The sequence below is a fragment of the Malaclemys terrapin genome, chromosome 2 (assembly GCF_027887155.1).
Source record: "Malaclemys terrapin pileata isolate rMalTer1 chromosome 2, rMalTer1.hap1, whole genome shotgun sequence".
NCBI lineage: Eukaryota > Metazoa > Chordata > Testudines > Emydidae > Malaclemys > Malaclemys terrapin.
In genome coordinates this window covers 142,135,271-142,152,917 of record NC_071506.1, presented here as the reverse complement: position 1 = coordinate 142,152,917, position 17,647 = coordinate 142,135,271, and the positions used below count along the sequence as shown (strand labels likewise).

The 17,647-nt window shown below is 50.4% G+C and overlaps 1 protein-coding gene across 4 annotated transcripts in view; it reads left to right on the top strand.

The window, feature by feature from the left end:
• The window catches only part of KANSL3 (KAT8 regulatory NSL complex subunit 3), a 62,100-nt gene extending 56,655 nt beyond the window's left edge, over nt 1-5,445 (top strand). For 2 of the 4 annotated variants that reach the window (XM_054017687.1, XM_054017686.1), the window contains 2 exons: nt 189-351; nt 4,739-5,445. In XM_054017687.1, coding sequence (XP_053873662.1) covers nt 189-351; nt 4,739-5,289 — 714 coding nt within the window. In that variant the 3' untranslated portion in view covers nt 5,290-5,445. The remainder of the gene's footprint in view (nt 1-188; nt 352-4,738) is intronic. The other 2 variants (XM_054017688.1, XM_054017689.1) reach the window with 2 other exon arrangements.
• The last annotated feature ends 12,202 nt before the right edge of the window (nt 5,446-17,647 follow it).

Genomic DNA, 17,647 nt, shown 5'->3' with positions numbered 1-17,647 from the left:
GTAGAGAAGTGGATTTGAATTTCCAGCTGCCGAGAGGGGTTACAGGCAATGGAAAGAGAGCCCCGCTAGCTAAGGGCCGGATGGCATCCCCGCTCTGCATCACACTCCTCGAGTTCCTGTGGGTGCTGTGAATTTTTGCTGCTCTGCTTGGCAGTTCCGTTGGGTCTCAATTACTTTAACCCTTTCAGGCTCCAGACGGTGCAGTTGGGAACTTGAGCACCCCAGCTTCCAGTGCCGCCCCTCCTGGCAAGCTGCTGTCTCAGATGGAACTCAGCAAAGCTCAGGCTGGCATAGAGACGGCTCCTGCTGACCCCGCGTCCCACCTGACCGCTGCAGCAACGCCACCTGTAGGTGAGGCGCATGGCAGTTCTGGGGCACACGCAGCCAGGCCTTGGGGTCAGTGTGGAGGAAGGGCTGGAGCCATGCCTGCCTGGTGACTCGCAGGGTTGCTGTGGTGGTGTAACTGGATCGCCAGGACACCCAACTACCTTGTTTTTTTTTTTTTAAAGTCACAATCCCCCAATTAACTGGTTTCTTTTAGTACGTGTGTGCACCTCATTGGGCGTGACAGCGCAAGGGGCGGATGTAGCGCAGTGTAACTGAGACCATTAGCCCAAACACCTAGATAGTTATTTGAAGTTCAGCTCCATGGCCTAAAGCTACTGACTGCTCAGGTTCTGCAGTTCTGGCTGTGATCAGCTGCCCTGCAGCGTGCGCTTTCAACACAAGCAGCTCTCCCTGCTGTGCGTTATTGTTGACCTAGACTAGGGAGAAGGGATCCAACCCACTGCAGCTCAATCAGTGTGTCCGTTGCAACTGCCCAGGGAGAATCCAAATCCACACAACCAAGCTGCAGTCTACTGTATCCTTGAAATGCTTTGGTAAGATAAGTTGCATTACGGCTGGTTTGAGTCTTTCATTCCTGTTGGTTTCAAAGTGAAGAGAAAAGCTCTAGAGGCAAATGGATGATAAGCGTTCTGGGCGAAATGAACAGACTGGACAAAGCCCCACTTGAAAACAATGGAGCTGTGTTTAATTGTCTGCCAGATTTCTTAGAGTGCTGGGGTCTGAGCAAACCGCTCTGGAGCGCTTGGAAATCCCTTCTCTTCTGCAGAGGCTGGGGCCTGGTACTCTGATGATCTCCCAGTGCCTGCAGGCTAGAATCACTGCATACCTCAGACCCCAGCAGTTCTCCCACTCAGATCAACAGGGAAGTGGGAAAATGCTGTTTTCTTTTTCTCTCTTAGCTTGAAGTGTTTCCCTTTGCTATTCGTACTTTAGCAAGAGGGCCACCATGGTTGTTTGCAGAAAGCTTTCTTGCGTGGCTAGTGGCCCTGGATGACTGTTAGCCCAGTAGCAGAGTCAGTGTATTCTTGGTGGTTTGTTTAGTGGCCAGAACTGCAGTAGCTCCAGAGGAAAAAACAGCAGATACAGCCGCTGCCCTTCAGAGCTTACAGTCGCAATAAACCCCGGCCCAGCTGGGAAATACAGGCAAAACAAAGAGGGGGGATGAGAGACGGAAGGATAAGGGTGTGGTTTTCAACAGTGCAGTCTAGGATTTTCCATACCAGCTCAGACCTCTTGGTTCAACTTCACTGGTACCCTGCCTCCAGTGGTGGCCCCAAACTGATGCTTCAGAGGAAGGAGAGCGCCACTCCCATAGTGAATTTGGTGAGTTGTGGGATGCGTTTGTGATGGCGGGGAGGGGTAACGTTGCTCCTGATCCTTGGGATGGCTGGTGGCATGCAGATGCCCTTGCCTTGATTCCTAGTACCCCGAGTCACTAAAAGGAGCAGGGTAAGTCAAACTCCAGCTTTCTCTGTGTCAGGACCTTGTGCTCCCGGATGAGCCTGTAAGTGCCCTTATCTTAGGCACATCCCAGCATGCCAGGGGTGCTGAGCTGGGCATCATTCAGGGTCCTGTCTTTGTGGCATGAGACTGTTCCTATGCTAAGGGAATGGCTGTGGGGACCTGCAGTCAGGACACCTAGCCAGGGGTTGAGCACCTGCAGGAAGCTTCCCCACTCAACAGCATTCATGTGTTTGGAGCTCACTCCACCAGATCCTGCCTCCTGGCCTCAAAGAGATCAGAGCCCCTGGGCGGAGGTCAGACGGTGGGGGAGGAGGGCTCATCTTGTCCCAGATAATTGCCACTGTAGCACTTGCTCCCTGTGAATCTGACCGCCGAGCTGGCATACAGCCTGGCGGCTGCTGTAAAGGTAATGTAGCCAGCTGCCTCCTTGTGAGACGCAGCATGTCCTCCCTGGGCACAAACTTGCGTTCCCTGCCTGGGAAGTGCTGGTGTGACCCATGAGGTAGGGCTGAGATAATGCCCTGGCCTACTGCTGGGGGCACTGTGCTGCCATAGGTGCCGTCTTTCGTTGAGATGCATAGGACCTCGGCTGTGGCCGTTCTGGCGCCAGTAGTGCTTTTCACAACAATAGAAAGTGTTCTGGAGTCCTGGCCAAATGTAAATTTGGTAATTTCATTTGAATGTCCCCTCCCTGCGATTTTAATTGGCTATGGTCATCTTGTTCTCTCTCTGACCTAAACAGCTGCTCTAATCCCACTCAGAGGTGGCTACGTTTGGATTGATGGTGAAATGATCTGCCTATATACTGCTCTGCATTTCTACAGCAGATTTACATCCAGTGATCTCACAGTGCTTCACAAACACTAAATCTCCCAACCATTTCTGTGCTGTACAGACAGGGGAGTTGAGTGACTTGCCAAAGGTCAGACATGCCAGCTTGAGCAGGGATTAAAACCCAGGTCTCCTGACTTGACGGTCTGTGCCTTAACCACAAGACTATCCCTGCCTGCTGATCAGCTTGGGAGGTGCTTTGGCATCACTGGCTGGAAGACGCAGCACGCCTGCTGGACATGATCAGTGCTGAAGAGCAGGGGTGTTGTGCTCCAGCCATGGAGCTGTTCTCTGTGCAGCCACTTTGCTGCCAAGGGTTTGAAGGACAGTGGATCCGCAGCAAGGGTTTTTCCTGAACCTGCATATGAAAGGGGACATGGAGTTGGGCAAATCCAGGCTGTTTAGGCTCCCAAAGGCATGCATCAGAGGAGTGTGCTGTGCAGTGGGAGAGGTCAGGGCCACCGCTTAGTAATGGGGGCATGAATCTGACCCTTCCACTCTGCAGCTGACCTCAGTTTCAGTACTTGCCTGGCCTAACGTCCTTTGAGTATCCCGCTCCCTCTGGTCTGTGCAAGAGCTCCTGTCTTGCCTGCTTCCTCCAGCATTAGAGTTGCCGTACGTTTGCACTTCTGCCGTTCCTTTGAGGAACCCCAAGTAGACCTCCCTCCTTACTCTGGCGGTCTCAGCTGCCTCTCGGCTCCCTCCTGGGGTTTGCGTGTGGCTAGAATGTGGGCAGCCTCCATGGCAGCTTCTCCTACCTCCTCACGCCTCTGCTCCTCAAGGTGGAGCTGAAGGCACCGTGACCTGTGCTAACAGAGCTTTCGCTTAGAGCTCAGCTAACGCAGGCCAGTATGGCTCAGTGTTCAGGCCAGTGAGTGAGATGAACCAGTCACTGCTGGTCATGGGTTCTGTGCAATACATGTAGCTTTGGTGTAATCGCTGGGGAAAAGGCCTCGTCATCCTCCCACAAGCCTGCCATAGTCAGTGGGAATCCAGTGGTTTCCCTGTCCCCCACGGGAGACAAGCAGTGATCGTGGAACTCCCTGCCAGAGGATGTTGTGAAGGCCAAGACTATAACAGGGTTCAAAAAAGAACTAGATAAGTTCATGGAGGGTAGGTCCATCGATGGCTATTAGCCAGGATGGGCAGGGATGGTGTCCCTAGCCTCTGTTTGCCAGAAGCTGGGAATGGGCGACAGGGGATGGATCACTTGATGATTCCCTGTTCTGTTCATTCCCTCTGGGGCACCTGGCATTGGCCACTGTTGGAAGACAGGATACTGGGCTAGAAGGACCTTTGGTCTGACCCAGTAGGGCCGTTTTTATGTTCTGATCAGCTTGCTGGAAGGACACAGTGCAGGACAAGCTGTGAGTTAAGGATGAGAGCTGTTATCGTGGTGGCAATTCTGACTCTGGAGTGTTACCCCAGTCAGAGAAACAGCACCAGGACATCAGGGCAAGGCAGGCGAACCTTCATGCCAGTGCTGGGTATCGGTCACTGTTGTCTACTAGCATTGTGATTTCCATCCTCCAGATGGAGGGCCTCTGCACTGGTACCCCCGGTCGCATAGTGCGTGTTGCTGTGGGGGTTCCCAGGAGCTCAGGGAGCAGTGCAGCCTCTAGGAGAGCACTGATTTCATGGCTGGAGCTTAACCTGGCCCAGACAAGAGGTGCTCTGTGTGGGCTGGAAGGCGCTAGTGTGGGCCAGGAGCGTTTCTGCTCCCTTTACTGAGGGAGACCTGTCCTCCTCCTATCCAGGAGGGTTGCAGTTTGGGGATTACTTTGGATCCTTGGCTGCTTCTGGATTTGCAGTTGGCATAGGTGGTCCCTGGTCTAGCACTCAGGATGTCGTACTAGTGTGCTGTGCCAAGTGTCCCGGGGGGCCGTAGCATGCCAGGGCACTTGCTGTTATGGGGGTATAGGCTGGCTCTGGGGATGACCTGTGCACATACTGTGGTTTACAAAGTAACTTGCCCACTGAGCAGTGCACAGCTCACACCCTGGTTGCTCTGCCCCAGCTGCTGTGGGCTTGGCCTGTAGAGACGGTGGAGAGCACAGGGGAACACTAAGCTGTCTTTGTCCCTCTGTCCCCGCAGTGACCGCCACCAGCCCCATGAAAACCCTGTATGTCATGTCAGACGCCAAGCTGTCTGCGCTCACCAAGTCCGTGATGGCTGAGGCTGCCGGCGCCCCCCTGAAACCTGTGGGGATCCAGACGCCCTCCTCGTCTGCCTGCTCGTCATCCTCCGCCAGCTCGCCCCCTGGTGCCGTGACCTTCACCTCTGCAACGCCGGCTAGCCCGCCCTGCAGCCTGGTGCATTCCAAAGTGGGGCCCATCCTGCAGAACACCACCAAGACTGTCATCCTGACCTCCACGCTGGCGGCGAAGGGCGACGGGCCCCTGGGGCGCAGGGTGGAGAAGGTCGGCCACACCCTCGGGGCAGTGGAGACCCTGGGGAAGGTGCCCTCTGTGGTGGACAATGGGAGCACCATCATCCACACCAGGGAGACTCTGGCTAATAGACATTTGCTGCCACAGGGCATGCTGCCGGCTGGGGCTGGCACCACGCTTATAACGCTGGGCAGCAGCCTGGCCAGCCCATCCATCCTTGCAACGGCGGGACCCACGATCAGCCAGAAGCCATAGCGAATTCAGCACCGCTTTGCCATGAATTTGAGTTTTGCCTTCAATATGAACTAGCACTGTTGGCTGCGGGATTGCAGCACCCACGCTGGGCCCAAATGGACATTTCTTTTGGTTTGGGGTTTTCTCTTGCTGTTTAATAAAACTATTTTTTTTCAATCGCGTGATCTCTTCATTGTAGCGTTCTCCTTTGATTGCTGCCTGCGTTGTAGCCTGAGGAGGAGGCAGGATTTAGATTCTCAGCATGGAATGGAAATCAAATCTTTCAGTGAAGGATTTCAGAGTCTTGCAAACAGATGAGCTCCCCAGCACCCTATGAGGGGAGTAAATGCTGCCCCCTTCTTCTTTGGGGAGGTGCAGCTGCATTCCACACAGGCACGTGTGCGCCCAGTGCATTGGAGCTGGAGAACTTTGCCTAGCAGTACCTGTCGGGCCGGCGTTTGTGCCCTCCCCTGGCTATTTGAGGCGGCGCTGCCCAGCCCCCCTCAGTTCCTTCTCACCATGCATGGCTGGAGTCAGAACTCTGTGTGGTTATCACCTTCTCTGTCTGTTTTCCTCTTCGTGTATGTAGCTTTTAGATAGCTAGCCCTATCCTAGATAGTGTTGGTTAAGCTCGTTAGTTGGGATACTTATTGCCCTGTGTGATGTCCTCACCAGGGTTCAAGCACTGCTGTGGAGTGTGCGTAGTGATTGCTAATAGTGATCCTCGTACGAGGTGCGTGCTGTGTTTAGGCAAGGGACACGCTAAGCAGCAGTTGCTCACCGAAAGAACCCAGGTGGCGAGGGACTTACGGTTGAAGCAGCACCTTCTTGAGCAGGCCATGAGGTCTGTTTTGGCACCGAGGCCTGCGTCTGTCACCTTGGACTTGGGGGCTGAGGTTGCTCCACATTCCAGTGCTGGTATCTCCGCAAGAGCCGGAGGAGCTGTCCATCCTCCTCAAAGTCGCAAAGGAAGAAGTCCCGTAAAACTAGTCGGGACCAGCATTCCCTCTCATTTTTTCCATCCATGGGCAGAATGAATTTTATGTGCAACGATAATGAGGTGATGTGCGGATGTGAGTCACCAGTGGAAACAAAAAACCTCGATATAATAGATATTTGTAAAAGGTTATCATGGGGTAATTACCCCAGCCAGGACAGGCTCGGCATTTTAGAACTCACTGCTCAAAAGAATTAAATTCAAGCACAAGAGAGAAATAAAATTATGAAATGTACAGACCAGTCAAAAAACTAAAATAGCCCCTTGAAAGAATAAAATTACAGAGAATATAGGTGCATTGCAGGAAGTACCAAGAAGTAACAACAGTAACACAAGTATGTGTTGGGAGGTGCATGTGTGTGGGTGTGTGTGCGCGCGCTGGCTGCTGCAGAAGTCTGAGACACTGTGTGCTCACCAGCGACATTCACCAGAAGGCTTGTTCAGACTGCAGCAGCTGCCAGCAGCTCCGTCCTGCTCTTGAGCCCTGACCCCATCCCCTGCTTTGCAGAGGTGGGGTACACGGGAGGGGGCACCCTGATATCAGTCCTCCCTCCCCTTCCCCCCTCCCCCCCGCTCTGCACAACCAGCAGGAGGGTCCCAGGAGCAGCTGGCAAGGGGCTCCAAGGCAGAGGACAGGAGCAGTGCAGCAGCAGAGCGGCGGGAGGGAGGGGCGCCTCAACACACATCGCCGGATGTGTGGGGCTCTGCTAATCAGTGCCCGGCACTTGATTGACTCTTGGGCGGCCGTGCGGCTTAGAGGGAACGCAGGTCGGGGCCATCCCAGGGCATGTGGAGACAGAGTGCAGACCTGCACCATTCCTCCTGTAACGATGCTGCCTTGGTGGGACCCAACTGAGAGTACCAATTCAGGACAAATTGCTCAGAGCAGGGCAGTCACAGGCTGGGGTCCCTTTGCACACCAATGCAAACCAAATCAGCCAAACAGAAAAGACTTCGGTTTTACCCCACTGGCTAACCACAAGTCACACAAGCAATTCCCTTAGACACTCCAGTTTCCCAGTATCACCACCAGTACCATTCGTTATGGAGATGTCTGGTTATGAAAACGAATACCACAGTAAAACAAAAAAAAAAAGGGGTTCTCCTGATCCCAAAGGACCAAGCCCCAGACCCAGGTCAAATGATAAATTAGGTCTTACCCAAAATACATGCTTATAGCCAATTCTTGTTAACTAAACTAAAATTTATTAAAAAACGAGAGAGAGAGTTGGTTGAAAGATCAATATACATACAGATTTGAGTTCAATTTCTTGAGGTCCAGATACATAGCAGAGATAGTATCAGAGGGGTAGCCGTGTTAGTCTGAATCTGTAAAAAGCAACAGAGGGTCCTGTGGCACCTTTGAGACTAACAGAAGTACTGACACTTGCATCTGAAGAAGTGAGGTTCTGACCCACGAAAGCTTATGCTCCCAGTACTTCTGTTAGTCTCAAAGGTGCCACAGGACCCTCTGTTGCTTATAGCAGAGATAGTGAATTTATAGTTGCCAAAAGATTTTAGAAATAGTCCATAGATTATAGTCCAATGTCCATAGCCAGGGTGACTCAGTGACCGGGGATCTCAATTCTTATGGCTTAGGGGTTCCCCTTCTTGAAACCCAAGGCAGAACTGAGATGAAGGATTGTTCCCCAGGGTTTTTATACATTTCCAGCAGCCTTTTGGCCTGAGAAAACAATAGGCTTAACTTTACTTCTCCCAGACATCATGGCAATTAGCACAGGGTAATTTATCCATTAAACAGTTCAGATACAGGTTACCACAACCTTCAAAGAGACATATAGACAATAATACTATTTCACTCAAGTGTCTTCCTAAATATTAATACTCCTTTTTTTTTTTTTTGATCCTTGAATCAAAGCCATAGCAATAGACTAGACTTGTTTGCTTATATCACAAGACCCAAGCAAATATCTACCCTTCTATCTCTATCAATGCAGGCTGCCTTTCAAGCTCTATTCATTTGCAGATCTTCCTAACAAGTCTTTAAAGTTCGGCCATGGGTCAGGTCAGTTTGTGAGTTCATTAACTCTTTCTGGCCCTGTGTCACCTTTCGATGAGATGATATATTACACTCATAAGGTCACCCCTTCTTCGGCACGCGGATGGAGCAGATCCATTTTGACTTGTGTGTCCGGGGCAATACAGTCGTGATTTCTACATTCCCATCCCCCATTCGGGGACAGGCTGACTTGCTTTTAAGTGTTTGAAACTGAATTGCCTAAGCATCGTCAGATCGGATTATGCCATCCGGATCCTTTCCATCTGTGACGTTATTGATATAATCGGGGACCATATAGATCATTGTTGCAACCAAGATCCTGTAGTGGCATCCAAATCTTGTATAAAGGGGGTCAAATGAGGTGTCTAAGACAAGGTTATGGTTTGCTGGTTATGATTATGCTGTCTATATGTGTGTATCAGTTTTGTAGTTGAAGTTATAAATATTGGCTCTATACTGTCTATATGGCAAACTTATGCTATGCTTCTGGGTGACATCCCAGACAAGCTGAGATTAGCTCTGCCTAGCCTGCTTGATGGCCCATTAAGGACTATCAGCTATACAATGGACCCATTGAGAGAAGGCAGATACGCCTTGTAACTCAGCACAGTATGCAGGGACTGGCCCATGTGACTCCAGACTCCATCTCGCTGTAATTTTCCACAGTAAGAACAAAGGTGTTCTTACACCTGGAAAAGACTATATAAGGCTGATGCCTCATCTCCATTTTATCTTCAATCCTGCTTCTTACCTCTGGAGGGACTTCGCTACAAACAGAAGCTCTACACCAAAGATTGATGACCCATCCCAGCTGGGGATGTTCCAGAGACTTGATTTGAACCTACAGTTTATTCTATCTCTGCTGCAAGCCTGAACCAAGACTTTGCCATTACTGTATGTAATTGGTTCCATTTAATCAATTCTAACTCTCATCTCTATCTTTTTCCTTTTATGAATAAACCTTTAGATTTTTGATTCTAAAGGATTGGCAACAGCGTGATTTGTGGGTAAGATCTGATTTGTATATTGACCTGGGTCTGGGGCTTGGTCCTATGGGATCAGGAGAACCTTTTTTCTTTTATTGGGGTATTGGTTTTCATAACCATTTGTCCCCATAACGAGTGGCACTGGTGGTGATACTGGGAAACTGGAGTGTCTAAGAGAATTGCTTGTGTGACTTGCGGTTAGCCAGTGGGGTGAGACCGAAGTCCTCTTAGTCTGGCTGGTTTGATTTGCCTTAGAGGCGGAAAAACCCCAGCCTTGGGCTGTAACTGTCCTGTTTTAAGCAATTAGTCCTGAATTGGCACTCTCAGTTGGGTCCCACCAGAGCCGCATCGTCACACTATCCTTCCTCCTTACCCCCCCCCTTGCCTGTCCCTGTCCCTGAGACAGCGCTCTGTGAGCAGGTTCAGTCTCTGCTAGCTTGGGAGCTGTGGAGGGAGCTGCAGCAACAGGGTTGGGGGGTTTATTCCCAGTACTTTCTGGTTCCCAAATCTAAGGGAGGGGTGAGACCTGTTCTCAACCTCCACAACCTCAGCCAGTATCTGGGGTATGAGAGGTTCTGGGTGTGTCTCCAACAACTATCCTCCCATATTAAATCATCATAACGGGTTTGTGGCCCTGGACTTTCATTGTGTTTATTTCCACGTAGTGATTCTCCTGAGCCACAGGAGACTCCTCCAGTTTGTCATGGCAAACTGGCACTATCAATACAGTGCACTGCCTTTTGGTCTGTCCTCTGCTCCCCAGCTCTTCACCAAGGGTATGGTTGTAGTGACAGTGTGCCTTGGGGAGAAGGGAATTCATATCTTCCTATATCTGGACGATTGGTTACTGAGAGGCAAGTCCCGGGAAGAAGTCCTCGCTCATGTACATGTCATGCTACACTTACTCAGTCGCTTGGGCCTCTTCCTAAACATCGGGAAGTCAGCATTGGTCCCCACTCAAATCCAGTTCATTGGGGCCGTAATATGAGTCCATGAGTTCGAGCATTTTCTCCAACTGCCCGTTTTCAGATAGTTCCTCACCTTCGTCCGGAGCTGCAGTCTCGACCCTGTGCCAGAGCTTGAGTGCCCTGCAGTTCACTGCATATCAATGTCCTGGAGCTTCAGGCCATCTGCAGTGCCTGTCACACTTTGAGATCACATCAAGGGCTCCGTGGTTCCCATACTTGCAGTGAGTCGTTGGCTGTGTACGTGTGTTCCTGGTGTCTGCTGTCCCAGCTCTACGCAGGTAGCTGATACTGCAGCCCTCGGTCAAACTGCCCAATAAGACCACAAGACTCAACTTTGTAGTGAAGGCACCCAGCGAGGTTTATTGTCGACGAAGCACGGTATTAGCGCCTTATTTGTGCTACAAGTGCACAGGTATGCCCATGACAATGGACATAGTTCAGTGAATGGTGGGACTTTCCATTCCCCTCTCAGCTGTCCAAAGACTCCCTCTGGGACCCCTCTTTATACCTCAACACAAACAAGTTACGTGTTGCCCCTCTGACGTGGTTAGTTACCACCCTTTACCTTGTACATGTTGGTTTGATCAAAACATCTCCATCCATCACGCTGTCATCCTGACCTTGTCTTTAGGAGGGGTCAATGTGTCCTTGTTCTCTTTGGGGAGTGTGTTTGTACCATACTTGGTATTGGGGTGTTCTGGTACCACCCTTCTGGAATGTGTTTGCGTGAGTGTCCTGTGCCTAGCACGTCTCAGGAACATGTGTGTGTTTGCAATGCCAACCCTATGCTTGCCAGGTTCTGTGGGCCTGCTCACAGGCACATTTTATAACTGGGCCTGACTTCTGCTCACAGCTCAACTCTTGCTAACTTTGCTTTATATCCGCACGGCCTGACTACCACTTTAGTTCAGGCCTCATACCAGGTCTCATGTTTTAGGCTGTCTCTTTCTATTACAATACTCACCCACAATACCACTGTGTTGCATTAGGGGAGCAAGTGACGGGGAGCAGACTCACCTGTTCTGTGTCAGGAGGTGATCATGGTCTGGTAGTTTTGCATCGGGAAGAGCACAAGCCCATTGGCCGATCACTTCCCTGGGGTCCAAAATCAACTGGTGGATCACCTCCGCAGGAATTTTTCCTTGAGTCACGACTGGTCTGTGAAGCGCAGTGTCCTGCAGTCCATCTTTGCAGCTTGGGGCATCCCGATGATCGACCTGTTTGTCATGAGAGACAACAAGAAATGCCGTCTGTTTTCTCTCCAGGGGGTCTCAGTCCGGTCTCCTTAACCCCAATGCCTTTCACTTGAGTTGGGAATTGGCACTCCTCTATACTTTCCTTCTGATTCCGATCATCCTTCAGGTCATCCTCAAACTGAAATTGGACTTTGCCAAGGTCATCTTCTTTGCTCCGCCATGGCCGAGGCTATGTTGCTTCTCCGACCTTCTTGTGTATTCAGCCTCCCATGTCCCGTCCTCTTCATCCTGACCTCTTCTGACTCAGCATCGTGGTCAGATTTTGCATCCCATGCTCAGCTCACCGCATCTCGCAGCATAGCTGCTCTATGGTTAAATGAGGAAGAATGATGTTCAGAGGCAGATTCTACTCAACAGCAGGAAAACCTCTACTAGAATGGCCTGTTCGGCCAAGTGGAAGCATTTTTTGATATGGTTGTTGGTCCACAGAGTTCCACCAAAGCTGGCTGATATCCAGGACATCTTGATGTACCTGTTACATCTTCAGCCGTCAGGTCTGGGACTTAGCTTGTTGAGGGTGCATCTAGCGTCGATTTTGGCACTTCATGTACCCATCTGTGGAGGTCAGTATTTTCCAAACCATGGTAACAAGGTTCTTCAAAAGAGTCCATCTCCACCTGCCAGTGAGAGAACCAGTTCCTTCCTTGCCTTAGCGGCTCTGATGGCACTTCCGTTCAACCCTTGGGCATCCTTGTCTTTTTCTTTTTTGTGTCAAAAAACCGTGATCCTGGTGGCAATCACATCTGAGAGTGTGCGAGTTGCAGGCTCTGATGGCAGAGCCTCCTTACATGTAATGCTCCAAATACAAAGCGACCATGCGGCTGCACACTAAGCTTTTATCTAAGCGGTCTCCGTTTCACTTGAACCAGGCGGTGTATGTGCCTGTGTTCTTTCTTTAAGCCCCATTCAGCACCGAGGCAGTAATGTCTTCACACGTGAGGCGATGACTGCTCTTTTATCTGGACAGAACTAGATTGTTTTGTGCTTCGCCACATCTGTGCCTTACGCAGCCCAATGAAGGGACAAGCAATCTCTTCACAGACTTTCCCTAGGGGGATAACGTCCTGTGTCAAGACAGCTTACGAAATAGCTCTGTGCCCCCTCAAAGGTTTTGAGCTCATTCTGCGAGAGCGCAGGCTATGTCGATGGCATTTAAGTGACATTTCAATATTGGATGTTTGCAGGGCTGCCCTTCGGTCGTCTGTACATACTTTTCTGGACCATTATGGCATTACCGTAGCATCCAGAGCAGAGGCAGACTTCGGGAAGGTGGACCTGCCATCCTGGTTTAAATAGACTCTGAGCCCCACCTGCGAGTGCTGTTTGAGAGTCACCCATGTACAATACATGGCCGCATCTACTCAGAGAAGAAAAATGAGTTACTTGCCTGTCTTGTAACTGTTGTTCTTCAAGATGTGATGTAGATGTGTTTCCACAATCACCATCCATCCCCTCTGCACTGGAGTCGGGGTGGTGCTGCCTCGCATGGCCGGGGAGGGGGCTATGGCCATGAGGTGTGAGCACTGCCCCTCTGTGGATATGTCAAAGCAAAATTCTCCGGCTCCGGTGTGCTGGGTGCGTGCACACCTACATGGAATCCACACATGTTGAAGAACAACAGTTACAATTCAGGTAAGTAACTTTTTTTTTCAGATGGGGAAACCGAGGCAAGGGAGGTGACAGGGACACTCAAGTTAGACGTTATATTTGTAACACACATGCACTCCCCAGCCTGTGTTACTTAATAACGTCATAGTAGTTTGCTGAAGTGCCGTAGGCCTTGACGCTTGAGTAGTTTGAAGTGTTCTTGTAAATACAGGTTGTGTGTGAAAGTCCCCAGCCGGCTGCATCCTGGGGGAGAGGGGGGCGGGAGAGAGCGGGAGCAGTACTAATGCATAGATCAGAGATGGGTGCTTATGAAATAACCACTGAATTTGCTACAGTCTCCTGCATGTTGTCTCCATTCTGGCCATTGATCGCCTTTAATTGGTCATTAGCCTTCTCCTGTTGCTCTCCTTGACCCCATCCTTTTCTTCCCGTCACTCCTCTCCCTTTCAGCGGGGAGAACGCTCCCAGCGAGGTAGGAAGCTATTGTTAAAGTGCCTCCGGTGTTGATTTTCTTTCTTCAGGGGACAGCAGCGGTGGCAGTTGTTATGTCAAGGGTCCATCACAGTGCTGATAAATTTTCTTGCAATTAGGGTGTGGGTGGACAAAGAGAAACCTCCTGCAGGCAGGGAAGGAATCAGTGAATAGGGTCATTAATTCTAGATCGTGCTCCCTGGAGAAGGTCCTGCTGAGGCCTCCTGCCGTCGCTGCCAGGATGTTGATGCTGCTAGACACAACTCCTGCATTTCCAAACCACTCTGCTAAAGGTGGAACGTGTTGCAGACTGCAGAGGGATGGTTATGTTCCGAAGTATCCAACCCCTCTCCCCTTTGCCAGAGCAGGAGGAATAACGATGCTGGGAGGCTTGTCTCTGAGCTCCTGTGGCTGGGACAAGAGGAGTGCCTTCCCCTCCAGGCATTGGAAGTAAGACCCAGTGGTTAAGAAGAAACCGGGGCCACGTCTACACTACAGACCTTGCAGCGGTACTGATGCAGCTGCGCCACTGTAAGGTCTCCTGTGTGGGAGAGAGTGGCGGTAGCTATGTCGGTGGGAGAGCGTCTCCTGCTGACTTAGTGCTGTTCGTACCAGCGCTTCTGTCGGTGAAACTTATGTCGCTCGGGGGTGTGGTTTTTTTCACACCATGGACCGACAAAAGTGCTAGTGTAGGCATAGCCTGAGGGAAACTGGCTTCTCACCTGATCTCTACCGGAGGTCTTCTCCTTCCTCTACATATGGGTGCATCTGTGTGTCCAGCAGAAGCAGCTGCTGCAGGGGAAGTGGTGGATTCTCCATTTCCTGAAGTCTCCAGATCCAGACTGGACGCCTTTCTGGAAGGTGCTTTAGTCAAACAAGTTGGTGGACTCAGAGCAGGGGTAACTGGGTGAGTTTCTCTGCCCTGTGCTCTGCAGGTCAGACTAGCTGATCTGATGGTCCCATCTGTTCATTACATCTCTGAACAGAGATCATCTTGGTCTCCATGACAGGGGGTTGTGGGGATCAGCTCTTCTTTTAGAGGGGACTTCAGGTTGGATTCCACTTGTAGGCATGTGCAAAATCGCCTTTCATAGATGTTATGGCCAGAAGAGATTATTGACGCTGAGCTCCTGTTAGCCCTGTAGGGGGCCCAATCACTTGTGCTTAGCTACAGCATCTTCCAGAAAGAAATGTGACCTTAATTTTCAGAGAGAAGAATCCACCGCTTCCCCTGGTAGTTCCTTCCACTGGTTAATCACAGTCACTCGCTTTCTTTTTTCTATTTTAAAGTGACATTTCTAATTTGAATTTGTCTGGCTGTAACTTCCAGCCATTGGTTCTTGTCCTGCCTTTCCCTGATAGACGAAAGAGCCCATAAGGACATGGTATTTTCTCCCCATGAGGCAGTCAAGTCCACCTCTCAATCTTCTTGTCAATGAAGAGCTCAGTCTCTTTATCTTTAGTCTCTCTCACTGGGAGCCATTTTCTCCAGCCCTAGCAGAGTTGTTGTGGCTCTTTTCTGTGCTCTCTTCGATATTTCAAAATGTGGAAGCCAGAGCTGGATGGAGGCTCCGAGAGGGGCTCCTGGTGCCCTGTTGCCAAGGTTAGAACTTGGATCTCCTGGTTCCCCCACCTATGCCTTAGCCACGAGGATCCACGTGTTTATGGTTGCTCTGAGTGTGGGGGAAAGACATTGGGGTAACAGCCTTGCACCTAACCCCAGAGCCAGTGCAGACTGGGCAGTGGCAGGGCATAGTTCCACTACCCTGTGCACAGCACTGGCAGGACTTCAGGCTGCACGATTCATTCAGTTCTTGGTCAGAATCTTGTGAAAACCCTGCCCGTGTTGCTAAACAGGAGTTTGACCCCAGTCAGAAAGTCCCTAGCCCATGGTAACAGAGAACCCAGCCGCTGCTTGGGAGGGAGGTGTTGTCTCTCTCATAGGACGAAAGCTCTGTGTATCTGTAAGTTAAACACATTATGTACACACGAGAGGTGCGGGCTACACCTGCCATTGTCTATTGCTGATGGCACCCAGCCCTCGGTAAAGAAACCACTGTGTGTAAATAGCGTACAGCTGAGCAGAGAGGATGGCAGCAATCAAGGTCTGGAAGTAACAGCCCTGACATGGGTTTGGTAAAGTGCCAACATATACCAAACTCAAATTGGGTGGGTGTATCTAGCGGTGTCCCTGAGGGACCAGTCCTGGGTCGAGTACTATTCAGTATTGGAAACTGGCTAGGCCTCCGCTGGAGTACCATGTCCAATTCTGGGCACCGTGCTGTAGGAAGGAGGTGGACAAACTGGAGAGAGTCTAGAGGAGAGCAACAAACATGATAAAAGATGTAGAAAACCTGACCTGTGAGAAGAGGTTACAAAAACTGGGCATGACAAAAGCTGACTGAGGGGAGGACCTGAGAACAGTCTTCAAATCTGTTAAGGACTGTTACAAACCAGCCGGTGATCGATTGTTCTCGATGTCCACTGGGCGTAGGACTAGAAGCAATGGGCATAGGCTGCAGCCAGGGAGATTTAGGTTGGATATTAGGAAAAACTTCCTACCTCTGAGGGGAGTTGAGCTCTGGAAGAGGCTTCCCCGGGAGGTGGTGGAATGCCCGTCATTGGAGGTGTCATAACTATAAAGGGAAGGGTAATAGCTGTCCTGTGTACAGTACTATAAATCCCTCCTGGCCAGAGACTCCAAAATCCTTTTCCCTGTAAAGGGTTAAGAAGCTCAGGTAACCTGGCTGGCATCTGACCTAAAGGACCAATAAGGGGACAAGATACTTTCAAATCTTGAGGGGGGAAGGCTTTTGTTTGTGTTCTTTGTTTGGGAGTGTGTTTGTTCTCCGGGAATGAGAGGGACCAGACATCAATCCAGGTTCTCCACATCTTTCTAAACAAGCCTCTCCTATTTCAAACTTGTAAGTAAATAGCCAGGCAAGGCGTGTTAGTTTTCCTTTGTTTTTCTCAACTTGTAAATGTACCTTTTACTAGAGTGTTTATCTTTGTTTGCTGTACTTTGAACCTGAAACTAGAGGGGAGTCCTCTGAGCTCTTTAAGTTTGATTACCCTGTAAGGTTAATTTCCATACTGATTTTACAGAGATGATTTTTACCTTTTTCTTTAATTAAAAACCTTCTTTTTAAGAACCTGATTGATTTTTCCTTGTTTTAGATCCAAAGGGGTTTTGGATCTTGATTCACCAGGAGTTGGTGGGAGGAAGGAGGGGGGATGGTTAATTTCTCCCTGTTGTAGATCCCAGGGGGGGGTTGGAACTGATTCACCAGGAGTTGGTGGGAGGAAGGAGGGGAATGGTTAATTTCTCCTTGTTTTAAGATCCAAGGGGTTTTGGATTTGTTTTCACCAGGGATTTGGTGAGGGTTTTTCAAGGCTTCCCAGGGAGGGAATCCATTGATGGTGGCAGCCGAACCAGAGCTAAGCTGGTAGTTAAGCTTAAAAGTTTTCCACGCAGGCCCCTACATTTGTACCCTAAAGTTCAAAGTGGGGATCTCAGTCCTGACAGGAGGTTTGTAAGAACCGGTGGGCAAATACCTGTCTGGGAGGGTTACTTGGCTTTGCCTCAGCATGGGGCTGGACTAGATGACCTCTCAAGGTCTCTTCCGGCCCTACTTTTCTATGATGCTATGAGCTTGCCTGCTTCAGGGCAGGCCAGAAAGAAACTTCCGTGGGAGCAGATTATCCCATGATTGCCCACTATGGGGCTTCTTGCCCTTCCTCTGAAGCACATCAGAGGGGCTACGGGAGTCTGGCCTGGCCTTTCCTGTGTTCTGGCCCCGCTGCTGCTCCCTCCTCTGGGCTTTCAGGCTCTCAGTTGCTCTCTCGGGCTCTACCTGAAGGTGATTTTCACCAGAGGTTCAGGCCTGCTTCTTGTAACAATGCAGACACGGGTTCCTTCCTTTCCCAGTGGTGCTGCATCTGCCTTTCTCGCAGTCTGAGCTCCGCCAGGGTTCACTTGGGGAAGAGAAGCTGTCTGCCTCTCTCAAAATTAACACTGGTACCATGCAACAGCTGTTCGCTGGCCCTCTGCGATGAGTTATCTCAGCCCAGGT